Below are 18,558 nucleotides of genomic sequence, written 5' to 3' on the forward strand. Positions count from 1 at the left end.
GCCCAGCAGTTTCTTCCAGTCCTCGATTCTATTCAGAGGAAGCTGACTTACTAAAGCACGGCTGGCCTCTCACTAGTCGGTGGAGCACTGGTGGTTAACCAGGTCCTCCTAGTGATGGCCTGGTACATCGCCTCGTGTTGGTGCTTTTTCTCATCTTCGGTAGTGCAGCTTCACCGTCTAGTGCAGAACTTCCTTTGGTCCGGGTCAAACGGCTCCAAGGATTCCCGAGCCAAGGTGGCGTGGGCGACCATCATATGGCATCGGTCAGAGGAAGGGCTTGGGACCATAGACCCAGAGTTTCAGAGCAAGGCCCTCTTGGGTAAGCTAGTTGTCCACGGCCTCACACCGGGCGGGCAAACTTGGAAGGTCCTATTGCAGGAGGGTCTTCAAGATTGTAGATCGAGGCTTGGTGGTGAGTGGAGGCCGTCCTTGAGATGGATCTTCGCTTCAGCCCAAATCATCCTCCCCAGATCACCTTTCCTACGTAGCTTACTCCACGTGTGGCAGGGCCTCCGCAAGGCCCTAATTTAGAGCCCCCCAGGCTGCCAAGAGGAGATAGACCGTCAGCCAGTGATCTAGAACGCCCAAGTCAAAGATCGGGAAAGAGCACAGATTGGCGAGCGCCCCCACATCCATTGGGTTGGTTGGGAGGCCGGCCCGGCTAACATCAAGACATGGCGGGAGGTGTACAAGATGGCAGACGAGGAGGTGCTGCAACAAGTTTCAAGCTGCCACAGAGGAGTGGAGTTAAGGCAAAGGGAGATAGACGCAGTAATACCTCCGGAGTGACCTGTTTCCCCGATACGAGTACCGATAGAGCCTGGGGAGGTATAGGCCGCCAAGTTTTCACCAGCAGGCATCCCCTTACAGGTAGCAGGTAGAGTGGGTAGCGCCCCGCAAGGGACTTTCTTCACCGTTCAGGAGGGGGCGTCTCACCCTTAACAGAGGGCAGCAGGATGAGGGGATAGCTGCCCTTTCATGGAGGAGGATTCGGGTGGTGGGCCTTCAGGGGAAGACATGGCGATTGGACCCCTATGTTTTCTAGAAGGAGCTCAGGGAGTGGCGCCTTTGGATCTAGGAGGGCAGACCACTTGATGAGCTGGAGTGGGATCCAGGAGAGTGGTTATGGCCAACCACTGCAGTCGCCATGAATCCACAAAGGTTTGTAGGATACACTGCCAGGATTGGCAAACACGTACTGATGCAGGAGGATATGGATTGGGCGCCGTCACATAGCAGGCACTTGGCGGAACATAGCATCACGAAGCCGTTCCGATGGACCTTCTGGCGCTGCCTATGGGATAGCTGGAGACCAAAGAGGGTATCATACTTCTTATGGCTGGTGGTACATGGAGGCTTAGCGGTGGAAAGCTGGCTTGCCCAGATGCAAAAGGAGGGAGGTTGTAAGCGTTGCGCACAGCAGCCTCTGGAAACCCCAAAGCATTGCCTTTGGTCATGTGAGGAGGCGCAGCTCATGTGGAGAGGAGCATGCCGCATCCTCCGCTATACAACACCTAGCCTTGGATACATCTCATGGGGCGCCTTCTATTGGCAAGCAGTCAGCCAGGGCTATCACCTTCTGTATGAGGTCAGGATGCAAGACACGATATTCATCATTGAGGCAGGATTGTGTGCAGTGGTCAGGTTGGAGGCTCTACCTATCCGCCAGATACCAGAGCCCACAGCAGACCACTCTGAGGTATGGGAGATCATAGGGAGTCTTAGTGGATGGCATATCTGGAAGGCGCAGTGTCAGGAGACTTTCGGTGGAGAGAGAATTTCCGCACAGGCGACTCAGTTGAGCTATGGATCTCCATCATCCACTCCCTCCGTGGCCGTTGGGATCAGGTGCAGGACGAATCCATGGCTCGTCAAGAGCTCTGTGGCCACTTTATGCATACCTGGGGTGGCTTGGACCTGTTTTTCATGATACAGGCAGGTAGCCCCAGATGGCGATATACGGGCTCCATGGCTTCTTGCCCCCAGACTACCCTGAGAGGCTTGTAATCATGATGTATTTGTGCTGCAGCTCTAGCTAGTCTGTCGAGCATACGTTGTAATCAATTTCTTTGAGTAATATAATTAGCCACATTTTATTTGCAAAAAAAAAAAGGTAAAGATAAGTTCAGTCACTTCATTCGACTACTTGGAGTACATAACCTTGCTTGAGCTTGAGGGGGAGTGTTGAGAGAGTCAAGCTCATCTACTACTATCTTATCCTTGACACAACAGCTGTGTTACTTAGCTATCACTAGCATGTGTATGTGTCTTAAAAATTTACATTGATGAGACCGGTAACAATGTTAATGATATTGCAAAGATAAGAGGCCTTACTTGGACATGTGGAAAGGGTAAGAGTGGCAACACACACTTGATGTTGGTACTAAAGTCGCAATAGAGGCATCCTTCAAGGAAGGGTTTTCCATTCTAATTAGATGGCATAAAAGATTGAGCGCTATAGCAAATGTTTTCATCTAGCCCTTGACTTGCATAAAGACTAAATGACAATCTTTATTATTTAGTTTCTATTGTGTTTCATCATACCGTACATTAGGGAGGCCTCCTAAACATGCATGAATCACAATCGTCTTTTGCAATGCAACTTCATTATCTATTAAAAAGCTAGTGTCTGTCATATTTTGTTTGTTGTTGAGCTGCCACCTCCGATGATAGGGCAGGGTCAATATCAAAAATATATTTATTCAACTTGGCAAAATCTGAAATGCCCTCAACATACATGGCGATATTGAAGTAGGTGTTTGAGTAGTCTCTAATTGACATCCCCCTTTGAGCACATGCATATCATCTTCTTTGAAGCCTTTCTTTTTCTAAAGGGGAAACAACAACACATGTTTTGGCTATAACTTCTGTATACGATGTTGGATTCAAGCATTCTATGGCTAGAAAGGAAGGGCACAACAAGAGCTACATATTTAGACACTTGTAGAGTTGATTCGTGTAGTTTTTAGTTCTCTTTTTCACATAAAACAAGGTGATGCTATTTTGGTATCCATATGTTATAGTTCACTCATATTACACTCACTCATTAGGTCCACTCATATCAAGTTCACTCATTAGGTTCAGTCATCTTGCAAGTTTACTCATATCAAGTTTACTCTTGTAGTTCTCTCACCAATTCATTCTTGATAGTTCACTCTCATAAATTTACTCTTGTGAGTTTATTCTCATTAGTTCACTCTTGCTAAGTCCACTTTTCTTGCACTATGCACCCTTGCACTTCTCATTTAGACCACCGTTGACTCATTAACTTCTTAATGATGGTATTAGCCTATGGAATTTCTTGCACATATGCATAGTGAATTTGAAAGAAAGGTCTACTTTTGCATATCTCACTCTTGTATGTAGATAATGAAGTATCATTGTTGAAGTTGAGTACATGGTAGCTTTCACTACTACGGTTGACTGTGTTTGGCTTAGACGCATCTTGGCTGATTTGTGTTAAACAATCATCTTCTACTACTATCTTTACTAACAATCAAAGAGCATTGGCAGTTGCATGGAATTGAGTGTTCCATGCACATGCTAAGTGCATTAAGATGCACTATCATTATCTCAAGGAGAGACTCTCTACAGGAGATATCATCTTGGCCTATGTGCCAACACAGAACAACCTTGCAGATTTGTCTACAAAGGATTTGCCTCATGAGAAGTTTGAAGCTTTTTGCAAAGGCCTACGTGCCAACACATAACAACCTTGTAGATCTCTTTACAAAGGCTTTGCCTTATGAGAAGTTTGAAGCTTTCTACAAAGCTTTGGACTTACTCCCCTTTGTGGATTGATCTAGTCCACTAGGCATGGCACTTCCCTATACATGAGTGCTAGCTCTTGTTCACCACACCACTGCCAAGGGGAATTTTTGTTGCCATATTTTGGTAGTGATGTGTGTAACACACTCAGGATTTCCATGGCATATTTTTCCCTCTTAGGAGTTTTCTTTTCCCTAGACTTGTATATATGCCTATTCACTTTTAGGGCATACTTAGTCTTGTAAATCTTCTCTATTGATATCTCTCAATATACTTTGAGTTGTGCTCTCACAAGCTTCTGCCCCAAGCTGTGTATTTGTATTCCTACAACCCTAAATCCAACATATGTGATTGTAATGTTTTTAACACATGATCATGAAAATAAAATTTAAATAGTGGTATCCTCTTTTAGTTATGTAAATGATGGTGGTGCACAACATTTTTGAAGTCCAAGCTCCATCATTTGATATGTATACAATATATTAATGTAGGTGGAGAAGTATGTTGAGGGAAAGTGGATGGGAATATCAAAAGAAGATCATTTTAAGGTCACAAAATCAGATGCTCAGGTATTGTTTGTAAATGCAAGCTAAGAAGACACATTTTGTGAAAAGCCAAGTTTATCTAACAATTTTTTTTCCCTAATCAAATTAGGTGAAAATTTGTTAAGTGGCAAGTTATTGCTCATATAGGAAAGAAAATGGTAGTTTCTTTCGTTGGATGGACATTAGAAGAGTAAACTATTTTTGTTTTGACATTGCTACGAAGGAGTGCCTTATAGTGGACAAAGAGGTCATGGCCAAGGGATGCACAGAGAAGAACGTATGCGGTGGGATACTTATGAAAGAGTTATTATGTTTATGTCCTAAAGTCAGAGTAAGATCACAGAAGCACACACCATCCAAGGATGGCATTACACAATTCCTTCAGCAGCTACTTGTCTAGAATTTTTCAATTCTCAGTCCCAAATTAACAGAGGGAAGTGTGATGTGGGGTTAAACCAGTAAGTTTCCTCCATAAACAGCCAGTGAAGATGAAGGATGGCATTACACAATCCCTTCAGCAGCTACTTGTCTAGAATTCTTCTACTCTCAGTCCCCAATTAACCGAGGGAAGTGTGGTGTGTGGGTAACCCAGTAAGTTTCCTCTGTAAACAACTCTCAGTCGCAAATTAACAGAGGGAAGTGCAATGTGGGGGTAACCCTGTAAGTTTCCTTCATAAACAGCCAGTGATGATGAAGGTAAACCAAAAGGAGAACAGCTGTACAGTGCCCCAAATGTGCCCACACAGTGTGTGTACACCTAACACATACAAGTATAACCACCTGGAAACTTTCAGGATTCAATTCTCACAGTGTGGTCTGGGCAGCAAGCCCAAGGTCACACAATCATAATAGAGAAAATCAGGTATGTGTGGTAGTACGGGTGAGAGAATAGTGACATGAAGAGGACAACTACCAGCCATCATTGGTAGGACAGCAACTTTCTTCTTCTTGACAGCTCCTCAGTCACATGAACTGGGGAGCAGATTGAAATCAAATTAATTGCTGTCATTACTAGGGCTTAGACATTAGCCTCTTCTGGGCTTCACCAGCAAACCCTGACCATTGTTGAAGGGAAGTTGAGCCAGCCACTTGTCTTCAACAAACATTTTTGAGGTCACATTCTGGCCACAGCTTGGAGAAGAGCCATCTTCCTTGGGGGAGGCTCTCCACACAAGTAGACTTTTATACACTAGATAACACTCAAGGACAAAGGCATTGAGGCCTTAGAAAGGCAAGAACCATGGCAGAGACAGTTGCAGATGGAGAGTATCCAGAATGGGGTGCTACTACAAACACCTTTCAGATCTGGATTGGTTGCTTTTCTAGGGGAGACATCCTACTTTGGATGATTGTAAGTAGCAAGGGGTGATCTTCATCTTTGTAGTGGAGAAGGATGGCAAGTTCATGAGAAAGGGTCTGGATCAGTTAAGAGTGTACGATTTATTCTTGTCACAAGGTTGAAGTTATAGCTCATTGTGGCAGGATATGGTTGTTGGAACTCTATGTGGATGATATGTTAATTATTGGGAGCGCTCATAATGAGTTAGATACCTTGAAAAGTTAATTGAAGAAGAGCTTTGAGATAAAGGACATGGGACATGCCTCACACATTCTTGGGATGTACATCACATGCGATCGCTCTATGGGGCTCCTTGACTTATCACAAAAGTGCTAAGAAGACTGCTAGGGTTTGCATTGAGGACACACAAAGTGTACGACCACGACAAAAACACAAAGACACAAAGGGCAAAACCCAAACCCTAAATGCAACACTCAAAACTCAAACACAAACAGAAGAAGGGAGAGAGAGAACACAACTCTGAAGTGAATGAATGCTGTAAATGAATGTAAGAGTGTACAGTGTGCTCAAGGGCAGAGCAATGTCGGAGTGACATCCACCGAAGATGGATCCCAAGTCTGTGACCACCAGGCGGAGTGTAGGAGTGTTGAATAGTGAATGGCAGTAGGCTGATCACCAAAACGTAGCAATCTGGAGGCTGGAAACTGGTAAACGCAGCAGTGTACCACCGATCGGGGGCTGGAAACTGTGCACAGTCTGCTGTAAACAGCAGGCTGAAACAGTGTCTGAGAGTGTTAGGGCCTGCAATGCTGAAAACGCAGGTGGCTGACCCTGGAGATGATGGACAGCAGACTGAACAGCAGTTTGGGACAGTTTGAAGCAGTCGCCAGCAGCTGAGAGCTGTCGCCTACAGCAATGGACAGGCGGAAGATGATGTGGCTGCAGTCAATGATGGCTAGACAGTAGATGGAGGCGGGCTGCAGGCTGGAAACTGGGCGCCAACAGCAGTAGAGGGTGTGTGGGCTGGTGTAACCTGCAAAACAAGAATGATGGCTGAATGGGAGCAGCCTGTCTATTTATAGATGTGGAAGGGCGCCCCAAAAATTAGGGTTTCCACTAAATTTTCATGAACTGCTCCTCTTTTTAAGATTTCCACTCAACTCTCTCGAACTGCTCCCTATTTTAGGGTTTTACTCTAAAAGAGAAATTTTAGTGTGTTTTGGGTTTGTTTAAGAGGCTAATCAGCAATTAATGCATATTTTAGCTCAACACCCCCCTCTCAAGCCCAAAATTGAGCCGAAAGGTTAGGCCAGCCATTGTGATGTTGATGTACCCCAAGGCGCCCCACCCCAAAGCAACCAAGGCATCGGACAAAGGATGTACGTCGGCTGCCCAATGGCCTACCAAGACTACAGAGGCGATGGTTATCTTACCAAGGGAATCCAAGTAGTCACCCCAAAGAGGACAGGGCTGCTCCCCATTTTAGGGTTTTACTCTAAAAGAGAAATTTTAGTGTGTTTTGGGTTTGTTTAAGAGGCTAATCAGCAAGTAATGCATATTTTAGCTCAACACCCCCTCTCAAGCCCAAAATTGAGCCAAAAGGTTAGGCCAGCCATTGTGATGTTGATGTACCCCAAGGCGTTCCACCCCAAAGCAGCCAAGGCATCGGACAAAGGATGTGCGTCGGCTGTCCAGTGGCCTACCAAAACTACAGAGGCGATGGTTATCTTACCAAGGGAATCCAAGTAGTCACCTCAGAGAGGACAAGGCATCGGACAAAGGGTGCACATCGGCTGCCCAGTGGTCTACCAAGCTCTACAAAGGCGGATGGAACTACATGGAACTTTTGTGTGTGTGTGTGTGTTTTTTTTTTTTTTGAATAAGTGTGGTAAATTTTATGGGATGCGGACGATTGACGAATAGTGACCCAGAAGACAGAAGTAGAGAGGATACACCCAACACATCACAAAACAGTAGAAGCTAACCCATCCACTCAGGGTGTCAATGACGAGGAAAATTAGGTGATGAGGTATCCATGTGATGAAGAAGGATAGTGGTGTGGTAACAACAGCCCCTGGTGGTAACAGCTTAGGATCCGCTCAAGTGGTGCTCTGCACAATGAGATGCAAAGTATGCTACATGCTAAAGAATGCTCATGCAGCAGGTGCCACTTGGAAAGTGTCCCTCATGGGAAAATTGTTCACTTGCCCAAGCGCCCTAGTACAAAGATGATGAAATCATGCAATGCAAAGGGTAAGGTGCAACAGGGGGGAGAAGCCGATGTCGAAGATAGTGCTGAAGCCTGTAGAATACCAAGAAGGGTAGGAACCCTCTCTCAACCTGGATGTAGATGCCGAAGAAGGAAGAGGAGCTTGATGTCGGTCTTCGTGTGGTGCTGAGAACCATAAGGAATGAAGAGGAGGAGAAAGCATCCTAGCTAGAAGAGCTAGGTAGAAGTCACCGCCATGATAGCATCAAGAGAGATGTTGCACGATCCGCCTGGGAGGAAAAGCCTCCATGCTGGTAGAAGAGCAAAACTCCAAGGATGATGAAACCATGAAGGAACGGTGTACATCCCAAGTCTCCAGCCAACCCAGGTAGGACTGGGCAAACTTGCATGTTAGCCCTACACTGAAAACCAAACCTACAAAGGAGATCAAAGTCTGCAATCAGAGAGGTCAGTAGTGAGATGCTCCAAAAACAAAACTAAACTAAAATGAAAAGCTAACTGAAGGAACAAGTGCAAAGATGCAAATGTATATGTGTGTGTGAGTAAATGCAGCAAAAGACTTAAAATGTAGAGACAAAAATCCTATGGGCCCGACTCGAAGAGTGCAAAAAATGAATGCTAGACTGACCTAGGGTATCCGAAAGGACCTAGAGACATGCAAGTCTAACAAGGTGGCCACCATCGCATACGTCCAATAGCAGAGCTTTGCCAAGGGAACGCCTGATGAGGTAGGGAGGAAGGTGAGATAGATGCATGAAGTGCAACGGGATTGGAACCTATAGACTAATCAACCAATCCTTCAGGAGTAGAGAAGAATGGCCACTGAGTTTGGGCGGGTGCCACATGTCCAGCAGTCGTTGTGGGGGCTGGAGGAGCAGATGGGGCAGCAACGGAAGGCGTAGCCCCACTAGACTGTGAAGTCGCAGCGGTCTGCTGAGGCTTTTTAGGTGGAAGACCTTGGGCCTTGGAGCAACATTCCTCGTCCACATGGCCTACTCTCTGGCAGTGTGTGCAAAACCGGTTTTTCTTAGGGAGTTGCTGCCAAATAGGTCTTGATTCTTTGGTTCTATCGAAGGAAGAGGAGTCGCCCTTTGATTGGCTTGCCTTCGCATCTAGCGAGTTCTTGCCACTGGTGGTTTTCCCTCCCGAAGAAGAAGTAACCAACCCCCTCTACTCTAAATAAGGCTGTGATGAGGATTTCTTGTGGACTTGATCATGCAGCCTTGCGTAACGCAAGAACTTGCACTCAAACTCGTAGAAGATTGGCAATCGAGGTTGGGAGATGATGTGTTGAATGAAATTGAAGTATTTTGCAGGCAACTTATTCAAGAAGAATATAACCTGATCGTCATCTGACTTTGGTGAGCCAGTAGTGGCGAACTCGGCAAGTAACCGCCTGTAGTTAGCTAGCTTGACTTTCAGATCATCCCCTTCCTTAAGAGAGAATTCTTGAAGCTCAAAGTCGAGATTGATGCACCGAGTACGATCACGAGCCGCATAGCGGTCGAGAAGGTGACTCCAATACTCTGATGTGAGCGGGAAGTGCTGCAACTGAGAGTGAAACTCACGATCAATCCTTGCATCAGCTCAACATTGGCTGTAGCATTGTGGACTCTCCATTGACGGATGTAGTTAGGGTGAGCTAGTCGAGGGTTCGGCATAGGCTCTAGACCAATGACGAGGTCCCAAAGACCCTGAGACTCGAGCACTTGTTGCATGAAATTCGACCAAGTAGTGAAATTTGACCCGTTAAAACGTGTCTTATCCGTGAAGGCATTCTTGGCCGTTGCAATAAGAGTGGTAGTGCTTGGAGATGGATAGTGTGAAAAAGTGTAGTGGGGGTAGGATGGGGGAGTGGAGTACACTTGGGAATGGGCCCGAGAGTGCCCACTAGGCATGCGGGTAGTGTACAAGGTGGATCCATAGGTAGGGATGGGCTAACTAGGCATGGGCATGGTAGCCACATGAGAAACCCAAGGAGGTAGGATGGGAACACTAGGAGCAGAAGATGGGAATCCCTGTGTAGGTGTAACCCAAGGAGAGTGTGAAGACGCACCATAAGCTCAGGATGGAAACCCCTGCATATGAGTGGTCATGAGAGATGTGAAGCTGGGGATAGTGAGGGGGATGCCCATCACAATCGACCCAGGAGTTATGGGTGTGCTTATTTGCGGAAAGGTGAGAGACACTGTGTTAAAGGGTGGCATTCCCCCTAATGAAGTACCATGGTGCAAAGAGGTAGAGAATGGGATGGAGAAGGAAAAGGTGCTAGGAGCGGAGATGGAAGATCCAACCCCTACGGTGTGTGATGCAGATATGGAGTATAATCCAAGATTTTGGAAAGATGATGAGAGATGATCAAGGTGTGATATAGAAGAGGGTGGGATGGTAGGAAAGTGAGAAGTGTGTGTGATATGCTCAAATGAAACAAAAGTTGTAGATGTACCTGAATTCCGTCTGCTTCATGAGCCCCCTCTATTGAAGTTCGCATACGCAAAGCCATCCAAATCCTGTACCTCAAAAGAAAAAACAGGCGAGAGTTTTGATTCATGCGACACAAAAGAATTGTACAAACCTGACATTGGACTTGGCTGAGATTATGAAGATGGATCGCCAAACGTTCCAAATGCCGTATGTCCTCCGTGATCGGAGAGGTAGCCAGCCTCACCAACCGGTCCGGATGTGGTAGCAAAACTAGTAGGAGGGGTGTAAACATCACCGTACTTGTTGCGATAGTACTCCTCAAAGTCCTCCTCTATCATGTTAGTGAAATCTGGTGAAGGTGGAGTGTCGTCCTCCTCACTGAGTCCATAATGCCGTCTCAGGGCCTCCAATGATAGAGAAGCTTGATAAGACATCACAGGAACTGGAGAAGGTGTCTGGGACATTGTGATTTGGTTACGAGTCGTATTGTGTGCCTTGCACAAAGACTAGCTCTCAACAATATCCGCAAGATACTCTTTACAAGAGCACCGGCTCTGATACCATGTCAAGAAGACTGCTAGGGTTTGCACTGAGGACACACAGAGTGTACGATCACGGCAGAAACGCAAAGACGCAGACACAGACATAGAGGGCAAAATTCAAACCCTAAACGCAAAACTCAAAACTCAAACACAAACAGAAGAAGGGAGAGAGTGAACACAACTCTAAAGTGAATGAATGCTGTAAATGAATGTAAGAGTGTACAGTGTGCTGAAGGGCAGAGCAATGTCGGAGTGACATCCACCGAAGACAAATCCCAAGTCTGTGACCACCAGTCGGAGTGTAAGAGTACTGAATAGTGAATGGCAGCAGGCTGGTCACCAAAACGCAGTAGTGTGGAGGCTCGAAACTGGTAAACGCAGCAGTGTACCACCGATTGGGGGCTGGAAACTGTGCACAGTCTGCTGTAAACAACAAGCTAAAACAATGTCTAAGAGTGTTAGGACCTGCCATGCTAAAAACGCAGGCTGGCTGACCCTGGAGACGATGGACAACAGGCTGTACAGCGGTCTGGGACAGTTTGGAGCAGTTGCCAGCAGTTGAGAGCTGTCGCCTACAGCAATGGACAAGCTGAAGATGATGTGGTTGCAATCAATGATGGCTGGACAGCAGATGGAGGTGGGCTGTAGGCTGGAAACTAGGCGCCAATAGCAGCAGAGGGTGTGTGGGCTGGTGTAACCTGCAAAACAAGGATGATGGCTGAATGGGGGTAGCCTGTCTATTTATAGATGTGGAAGGGCGCCCCAAAAATTAGGGTTTCCACGAAACTTTCTCTAACCGCTCCCCGTTTTAGGGTTTCCACTGAACTCTCTCGAACCACTCCCCCTTTTAGGGTTTTACTCTAAAAGACCATTTTTAGTGTGTTTTGGGGCTGTTTAAGAGACTAATCAGCAAGTAATGCATATTTTAGCTCAACAAAAAGGAGTATATCCAAAAGGTCCTTAAGCGGTTTCATATGCAGGATGTTAAGTGTATTGGTAATTATTTACCTTCTCATGTGAAGGTTGCTTGGGCTGATTGTTTCTAGTCTAGTGAACAAAAGACTGAGATGGCCAAGATCCCTTATGCATCCACAGTGGGCAATTTGATATATGCCAAGGGCATATCTATTGCAAACTACAGAGATTATGCATACTCTCCATGGGAGATGGGAGATGGGAGAGGATGCAGCGCAGTTCAAAGACTATGAGGAGAGATGCTTTTTTTAGGACATGGGATTTTGGCACTTTCTTCCATTACCAAACCCACATGGTCTGGCATTATAGACCTCTGGACTGATTATTCATTCAAGCTTTGTGATAAGACTTCCTCTTGTTACATATTTTGTTCCATGGGGTCTTATTAACAAAATAAAAATTTGCATTTTAGTGGAAGTCACTCTTTCCAACCTTTATACCCTCCAGCTGGCCAGCTATCAATATTCAAACATCAAAGAGTGGTGCTATATTTAAACTGGTTGCTTAGGCAATTAATTTCTTCTCTCATAGTCCTGCGTGGCACAAAGGCCTTATGCAAGAGATTATCAATAAAATGGGTGTCTAGAGTGGCATTAGAGGCCTTACTCCACATCATGCAATTGGTCATCATGTAAGAACTCATAATGATTCATCATAAGAGGTGCCCTCATTGGCTCCCATGCATTATAAATTTCCTCCCCTCTATGTATGGTGTCTATTCCTTTTCCTCGTGTAGTAAAGACAAGACCTAGTGTCTAGAGTGGCATAGAGGCCTTATTCCACATCATGCAAGTGGTCATCATGTGAGAACTCACCATGATTCATCATAAGGGGTGCCTTCATGGACTCCCATGCATTATAAATCTTCTCCCTTGTATGTGGTCTCTATACCTTTTCCTCATGTAGTAGAGGCAAGACCCTTAAATAGGTGCTCTATATAGAAATGTAGGAGTTTCAAATTTCTCAAACATACATCTTTATGCTTAGTTCATGAAAATCTGCATGAGCATACTCTCGCAAATCCTCTAGTGCTGCATATGATTGTAACATTCTGGCCTCTATCACCCTACATAGACAATCTAGGACCAGCAAAACATCCAGATTATGTATAGAAAGTCACATGCTCCACTAGTTTGTGCCTATGTGTTAAGTGTACTCTTGATCAGCCAATATATTGTGGGGAGATAATGGTATTTTATTAAATGCCTTTACCTTGATTTGCCAAGGTTCATTGCAAGATCTGTGTCCTTGCAGAAATATTGTATGAAACTAAGATGAACAACATTATCTTGCACTCATGCAATCAACTCCTACACTTTTCTTGGTGGATACAAGTGCATTTGAGAACTTGTTTTTTCAAAGAAAAGGAATTTCTATTAATAACATGTCAGGAAGAATCTTCCTCATTCACTTTTATGATGGTAGAGGAGAATGGTTGACCAGGATAGAGAGAGGAAGATTCAAATGAGCAGCATTAGAGCATAACCACCAGCAGCCACTTCCCATTGGCACAAAAAGGGGCATCGAAGATTATTTTATATCAAACTTTTGGAGGAGGTTAAATGATAGCTTTAGGCTTGGAAAGATATTCCTAATTCTAAGCTCACAAGACGTTAGTAGTCAATACATGGCTTGGATATGGTAGGGTCCTGGCATGTGCAAGATGTGGCAAGCCAAAGGAGAAGTAGAGACACAAACTATGGGGCTGTCCCACAGCCCAAGATGTATGAAAGGGACCCCTCAAGATTGTCTTTCATGGCATTGCAGAGAAGATCGTTGCTGCTTGTAGCAAGGAGCAGCAATTGACAGCCATGGACAAGCACCAAGGGCTTTGGATGATGTGGCAAAAGTCACTTGGGGCTGGAGAGCCATTGGAAGAAGGCTGATGACCTGCAAACAAAGGGTGTTTGCTTATGGGACATAGAAACTTTGGTCATCTTGAGTTTTGGGGCTGTATTAATGAGCTAATGAAGATTTAATGTGTAATGCATCTTTTTTAGCTTAACACCCCCTCTTGGGCCCAAAACTAGAAGCACAGAGGGATTGCAAGCATAGCCCAGCCCATAATACCCCAAGGCATCTCACCCCAAAGCCAAGGCATTGGGCAAAGGGTGCATGTCGACTAACCAATGATCTAGATTGAATGTAGAATATAAATTGAAAGTGGGAAGAAAGGACAAGAAACATGAAGGTGAATGCAAAGCACCAAACTCAAATTCAAATGAAACAAAGGATGAACGATTACCTTGTGGAACATCTCGCCTCATATAGCTTTCTTCTAATCCATAGTGGTACCAAAATGGATCTCCTAAGTGACTTAGAGTCAGTCCTCGTATAACTGAAGTAGTATAGACATAATTAGACACACAAAAATGGATTGTACAAACTTGCCGCTAGGCTTGATTGTGAAGAATTGAAACTTTCAGCTGTTTCCCAAGTGGATAGTCTTTCCTCAACTCAGAGGTGATCAATCTCATCAATGGAGTGCTCCAATTGAGATGCACCTTGTGAAGGAATATGAGAGAAAAAAGAGTTGGGCTGATCCCTAAACAAAGGTTAGCATGTGAGCATTATCCTTTAAATCAAGACCATAATACCTCAATGGACCCGCTACTACAGAAGTAGTTTGAGAAAATATCAAAGGATCCAAAGACGGAGTGGTCTAGGCCATTGTGAATCAGCCATGACATTTAGGGCAATCAAGAACAAACCAAGCAATCCACAATAGCCTCAAGAAGACACTCTAGAAGAACACTAACTCTAATACCATACGGAGATATTGTAGCGTTTGCAAAAGAAAACATGAAGTGTATGACCACGACTAAAACAGAGGGAGAGAGAGAGAGAGAGAGAGAGAGAGAGAGAGAGAGAGAGAGAGAGTATATTAACATCTCTAAAAGGCCAATGTGGCCTATGAGACCAAAGCAGTACATACAATGATGGTGTGTTTCTCATCTGGAATGAGAAAAAAGATGAAAAACATGCCTATAAGACTGAAAAGGAAATGAAATAGTGTCCTATAAAAGGGAAACATGTCAGTAATCTGAAAGTGAGAGTAGAGAAAGGAAAACTCTCCATCAATGATATGTCTGTTCTCTAGGGAGGTGTATTTCTGCATGGCTGAGGCGTCTCGGTATCCGTCTCCTGTGGCGCTCAATGATGGCTTTAATTTGTCTATGGTGTGGATGTCTAGGCCTTCGTCCGGGTGGACGTGGGCGCCTAGACCGGCTAAGTGCCACTACTCTATCCAAAGGGACACCTACAGAAGATGAGGTCCAATGATGTACTCCTGTAGGCTGTGGGGCAGTAGTAGTGGTATCTGCCATACTCTGTCGTGTATCAGTGAAAAAGTTAGTGACTACTCTCTGTCTATGTGAGTCGAGCTGTGGGGGCCTCCTACTCCGTAGAATTGTTGCTCTGCGCCTCTGGAGCTCCAAGAGGAAAAATCCCAAGCATCTCTGATCCTCAAACTGCATGATCCATCTCAAGGGTCCAAAACCCTCTCGAAACAGACAGTGGTATCTACCTCGTATGTCATAATATACAGTGCATCGGCAGATGTAGTGTTCCTCTGTCTCTGGCTCTCTGTCGCATAGTGGGCATATGCATTCTTCTATCTGTATACCCTCCCATCTGCTTGTCTCAATCCTCAGGTGGTGGGATGAGGTGCGGATCTGACCAATAACTGTGCGTAGTCCATGAGGCAGCTGTGTGTCCATGTAATTGGGTCGGGTGATGAAACCATCCTCAGATACCTGAAGGAAGTGGGTCTGGTAGTGTGCCATCCTCGTGCCATGGGGCGAGGGGGGTCGGATCCAAGTCTTCTCCGTATCTAACTTCAGTATGTCTACTCTGATCACATGGTTTAGCTCTGATCGGCTTATGTCAAGTGTAGGGCAATCCAGGCTATAGTCAAAGGGGGGTAGTCTGTCAATCTGCAGACCATGTAGACGCATCCATGTACTCATCTGAGCATACCAACAGTGTCTGTCACTGTCTGCTGCTAGTTGTCTAGAAGAGGCCAGGGCTAGCCGTGGGTATCTATCTTGGGGGAGCTCCCATAGTCTATGTATGAAAGTCACTGCCTGAACCACGGCTTCAGCCACCATGGGTGATGCCCCCAACTCAGCTCTGATAATCTCATGTGGGGTCGAGCTCTTCGCTCGTATCATGCGTGAGATCATCATGACCAGTGGTCTTTCCATATGCTCCCATCCATCATAGTATTCCTTCTCTGGTCCATCCTGGTCTCCCAAAGGCTGTCTCCTCGTGTGAAACAGACTCGAACCCCAAATAGCTGCCCCATATAGGAGTGTGGGTGTAACCAAGGTGTCAAAAAGCCACAGTTTGGTGCGCGGCTCATGAAATTGTATGTGAGCACATTGCCTCTCCAATGCACCTAAGGCTGCATATGCTTTTGCCAAACGAGCCTCTGATGTCTCTCTCCAAGAGAACTGTGGTCCCTTCAATGTGACCCCCAAATAAACATACTGCCTAACCATCTCCACTGGCTCTCCGTCAAAAGTAAACTAGTGCTCAGCTCTTGTCACCCAAGCAGCTGAAGTGTTAAATACCATAACTTTAGTTTTCCCAAGGTTCACCTTAAGATCTCTATCTCTGCAAAAAGCTGATAATGCATCCAAGTGTCTATTTAGTCCCTCAGGTGAGTCAGATATAAGTACAATATCATCGGCATAGAGAACTCAAACACAAATGCAAAAATGGAAAAAACACAAACAAAGAAGAAAAAGAATTGTGAAGTGAATGAATGAATGTTGTAAATGAATGAAAGAACAAACAAGATGCTCAAAGACAAAGCTATCCAATAGCCAATGGCTTTTGTGGGAGTGGGCCAAGGGAGTAGTCGGAGAGTGATATCCATCAGAGACTAATCCTAAGTGTTGCAACCACTAGTCAAAGCTGAGATGAGGCTAGAAGTGGAAGGGCAACAAGCTAGAAATCAAAACACAGCAGTCTCTGAGGCTGCAATTGGTGAATGCAACAATGTAATGCCTTGAAGATGATGGCAGTTGATCATCGGTAGCTGTAGGAAGCTAGGCAACAGCAGTGGAGAGGCACAAGGCATTGTAGATGACATGGTAGCAATCGCTTGGGGCTCGACAGCCATTGGTAGAGGCACAAGGAGCTCTAGATGACATGGCAGCAATCGCTTGAGGCTCAGCAGCCATTGGTAGAGGGATGATGACGTGCAAACAAAGGGATAAACTGAATGGAGTGAACAACCTCCTATGCATAGATGTGGATCCCCCCAAGGTTTGGTTGTTTGCTTATGGGACACTGAAACTTTGGTAATCATTGAGTTTTGGGATTATTTTAATGAGCTAATGAAGATTTAATGTGTAATGCATCTAATTTTAGCTTCATAGAGGGTCGTTTGAAAGGGCTTCCACACCACGATTGTTATCTTGAAGTGAACAAGAAGACCTCTTTGACCCCTTCTCCGCATGGGCACATCTTGATGAGAGGAGCTTCGCATTTTTTTGAGAGTTGGATCCTCTTTTCCTGTATGAGTTGCCTCAAGGGTTGCCTCCATCTTGATTTGAAGACTTCACCATCAAGCTTGTTTCAATGTAGTAGAACCACAATCAAAGGCACCCTACCAAGCTTGTTCTAGCAGCATAACCACCTTCAAAGGCACCCTAATACATGAGCATAAAGAAATATTATGGACCTCCAAACATGCAACAATGAGAGATAATTCAAGTCAGCCCTAGCTTGTTTGGTGCTCCAATGTCATCAAAAAGGAGAGCTTGTACTGATTCTCAAAAATCTTACCATTAGAACCAACATTTATTTTCCATTCAATGATAAGCTATTGGATCAGCTAGCTACACTGGTGTAAGTAGGACATGAATTCAACTCCCACTAGATGAAGATTGCTCGAGAGGACATTCACAATATGTTGTTCAAACACCTTTTGGATAGTTCAATTTTGTGGTGCTTCCATTTGGGCAAGCCAATGCACTAGCTGATTTTCTAGATTATCTCATGGGTATTATAACCTTCTTGATATATGCATGTATTATTTGAGATTTTCAAATGCCATAAAGTCAAATATCCAATGGATATGGACAGCTAGAGCAAGCTTTCAAGGATATCTATTATTCCCAACGTGTATTGAGGTTTCTAATTATCCCTCCACATTAAATTGTGATGTTAGTGGTCATAGTAGAGATATGGTGTTATAGTGAAGCACAGACATGTTGTGGCTTACGAGTATTGGAAGCTCAATGTGGTAAGACTTAAATTTCCTTACCTATGACATTGAGGTATTGGAGGATTATCTAGTCGGATAGGATCTTCTTATTTTTCCGAAGAAAAGAAATTTCTATTAATAATACCTCGGCAAATAACCTGAGGTAAAATACAAAGTACAAGGAACTATGTGAAGAGTAACTACATGCATCACAAATACAATGGTTGTGTGAACAACCAATCCAATGGGCTGTAATGCCAAACCATATGAGGGACTGTATGGAAGAAAGTGCCTAAATCCCATGTCCACAAAAAAGCCTCTCTTCTCTTCCTCATCTTCTCAAAGCTGCACTACATTCTCTCCATAGTTGCACTAGTACCACATACGAAAGGGTTCATACTATACCGTACTTTAGGTACCGTACCTTATTAGTACCATAAGGTGCCAACTTAATGGACACCTCTTTTCCCATTCAAACCACACTTTGGGATGAGTTAAATGCTCCTTATATTAATATGATTCTCTCATAAGATTAGGTTATTTGAGATCCAAACAAT

The 18,558-nt window shown here is 44.8% G+C and overlaps 1 protein-coding gene across 17 annotated transcripts in view; it reads left to right on the forward strand.

Annotated features, from left to right (window-relative positions):
• Positions 1–18,558, forward strand: part of LOC148021332 (uncharacterized) — a 293,723-nt gene that overhangs the window by 179,804 nt on the left and 95,361 nt on the right. For all 17 annotated transcript variants that reach the window (XR_015694538.1, XM_087698141.1, XM_087698124.1 and 14 more), the window contains one exon: positions 4,260–4,337. Coding sequence is in view for 16 of the 17 variants with exons in the window: in XM_087698141.1 (XP_087554267.1) it covers positions 4,260–4,337 (78 nt within the window). In the remaining variant the exon portion in view is untranslated. The remainder of the gene's footprint in view (positions 1–4,259; positions 4,338–18,558) is intronic.

The sequence above is a fragment of the Lygodium microphyllum genome, chromosome 18, assembly GCF_053477565.2.
Source record: "Lygodium microphyllum isolate KBCC chromosome 18, Lygodium_microphyllum_v1.1.10, whole genome shotgun sequence".
In the NCBI taxonomy this organism is placed as follows: Eukaryota; Viridiplantae; Streptophyta; class Polypodiopsida; order Schizaeales; family Lygodiaceae; genus Lygodium; species Lygodium microphyllum.